The sequence below is a fragment of the Aegilops tauschii genome, chromosome 6 (assembly GCF_002575655.3).
Source record: "Aegilops tauschii subsp. strangulata cultivar AL8/78 chromosome 6, Aet v6.0, whole genome shotgun sequence".
NCBI classification, from domain to species: domain Eukaryota; kingdom Viridiplantae; phylum Streptophyta; class Magnoliopsida; order Poales; family Poaceae; genus Aegilops; species Aegilops tauschii.
The window spans coordinates 43,053,572-43,055,812 of NC_053040.3; the positions used below are offsets into that span (position 1 = coordinate 43,053,572).

Here is a 2,241-nt window from a genome sequence, read left to right on the forward strand (position 1 = left end):
GGTTGTTTTTCCTTTTGCGCTCAAACAATCTGCAATCCTTGCAAACTGTTCTTTCTACATACTAATTCACAAGTTTGTACTTCACTATTTGCTTTGTTAGTTTCCGTTCCCACATATGGTTAATACAAAGTTTCCTTCCCACACACGAAAATTAATTTTGGAATATAGCTAGAGAGCATGGAAAGTGTCATTAGTTTGCTCACGTATGTTAAGCGCAGCACACAGTAACTTGATAACTTTATAAATCCTCTCCTCGACCACATCACACTTGACTTCAACTATGTTAAGGTGCCGTGATATTGCAGACGGTCTCTCCATTGATTTGTAGCTTCCTTTCAAATGCAGTTTATTATTTGGTCCCTACGGTAAGAAAAAAAACTTTTAAACCAAGATGATGACTGATAATAACTTTACTCATGCAGCAACTATCCATTATAAAGTTCTATACCACGGAAAAAAGTTGAAGAGTAAGTTTCTCCAGAACTGGTGAGTTTTTCAGAATGCAAAGCAGTGGATCCAAACCAGGAGCCTCGCACCAGTACTCGTTGAGTAGTAAACTCTTTAGCTTGCTGAATGTAGGGCAGTGTTTCAAATCTCTTGCGAAAATGAACTGGAAAGAAAATACAAAAGTAAGTAAATCAAGTAAACCTTACTGAAAATGCAAGATGATGATCTAATGCCGAATTAAAGCCATACCTTTCTAGGTTGAGATCTCAGCTCAAGATGTTTAGCACCTGAGATACCACCCAGAAGCACAGCATCGCCGCTGCCATCATCCTTAATGGGAACACAATTGTTACATGCTTTATCATTAGCTCCACAGAAATGACCATAGTCGTCGTAATTCAAACATACATCCGCGCAGTTAAGGCCAAGATAAACACGCGCCGTCTCTAGCGACGCCATGCTCTCAAGGCAAGGCGTTTTAGTGTCCGACAATCCGACTAGTTTCAGGGTCAGAGAGACGAGGCCCGGAGCAGAAACGATCACCCAGCGACCCAAGCCGAAGTGGCAGCCGGTGATGCTCAGATGCCTCAGGGAACAGGACGATATCCTGCCGACGCTGACGCTGCAGAGGTTCATCTTCAGACCCTCCAACGCTGGGCAGCCAGCGAAATCAATAAAACTCTTTGGTAGGTCTACATCGTGAAGGTCCAACGTTCTGAGATGCCGAGAGACGAGAGGCAGGTCGTCCATGTCGAGGCGTAGAGGGCCGTTGACATGGAGGGTGAGCGCCCGGGCTCTGCACATCACGGCGAAGCGGGTCCATAGGTTCACGTGAGTCTGGTCTTCTTCCACGAATACACCGAGCTTGATCTCGACGGTGTCTAGATCGGTGCGCTCACGCAGGACCAGCAGGTGGTGCATGAAGTTCCGGAGGTGCTGGAGGTGCTTCTTGTCGTCGAACCCGACGATGCGCAGGCCGGTGGTGGACCTCCAGAGGTGGCGCCAGCGCCGGGCGAGCACGCACGTCCGCACGGCCGCCTGAACCGGGAGGAAGGAGAGCACGTGGTGGAGCATGCTGTCGGGGAGGGCGCTGATGTGGTCCGGGGCGCTCACCACAGTCAGCGCCGGCGCGCTCTTGCGCTTCTTCCTAGGAGGCATTACGTCGCCGCCGATGGGATGGGAGGGACAGACGGACGGAGTCTACTCGTGAGGACTTAAGTCGGACTCCGCTCTTTAAAAGAAAAATGCCCGTGTGTTGCAGCGGGAGAAAAAAACATCTGGCCCTAACCCAATAACCATAGCAAAAGTGCCCGTACAACTTGTATATGTGACTATTAATTCAACATGCATGCTTAAATACCTAAGTAAGCAGAGCACGGATCATCAAATCAAATGATAAGAAGGTCCTGCCAAAGCTTCCTCGTGTGCTTGTCTGAAATCTGAAGTCATAAGAAAAAAAACCCTCATCAGTTTAGGGTTTCGTCAGGAAGGCACAATGTCAAACAACAGCGGCAGTAGCATCTCAGGTTGCCCACAAAAAGAATTAGCACCTCAAATTGAGCCTCATTCCACGCCAGCTATACGTACGGTATGAGAGAAGTCCACATCTCCAACAATGGGGATTGGCCCATGGTGCTAAAGTAGACATCATGCTGATGAGCGATCAAGATTTCATTCATGCATTGATTGGCAAGGAAAAGGAGATAGGATTTTCCAAGCGTTTTGAAAATAAAATATGGCCATCACAACATGGATAAAAAATTCACCCACAGAAAAATATCACTATCAGCAAAC

At 47.4% G+C, this 2,241-nt stretch overlaps 1 protein-coding gene across 1 annotated transcript; it reads right to left on the reverse strand.

Moving 5' to 3' along the window:
• LOC109758183 (F-box protein At5g03100-like) lies at nucleotides 1-1,605 on the reverse strand. Its single transcript, XM_020317027.4, has 3 exons — nucleotides 697-1,605; nucleotides 449-610; nucleotides 1-360 (listed from the first exon to the last, which is right to left on the reverse strand). The coding sequence occupies exons 1-3, from the start codon at nucleotides 1,603-1,605 to the stop codon at nucleotides 169-171; spliced, it is 1,263 nt and encodes a 420-aa protein (XP_020172616.1). The 3' UTR covers nucleotides 1-168.
• Between the last annotated feature and the right edge of the window lie 636 nt (nucleotides 1,606-2,241).

What these genes read in the sequence shown, in the direction of transcription:
- LOC109758183 (XM_020317027.4), bottom strand. Translation starts at nt 1,605, where the DNA reads ATGCCTCCTAGGAAGAAGCGCAAGAGCGCGCCGGCGCTGACTGTGGTG. An exon ending in TGAGATCTCAACCTAGAAAG is followed by an intron (nt 611 to 696) that starts GTATGGCTTTAA and finishes TTTTCTTTCCAG; the next exon opens with TTCATTTTCGCAAGAGATTT. An exon ending in CTCTTCAACTTTTTTCCGTG is followed by an intron (nt 361 to 448) that starts GTATAGAACTTT and finishes TTCTTACCGTAG; the next exon opens with GGACCAAATAATAAACTGCA.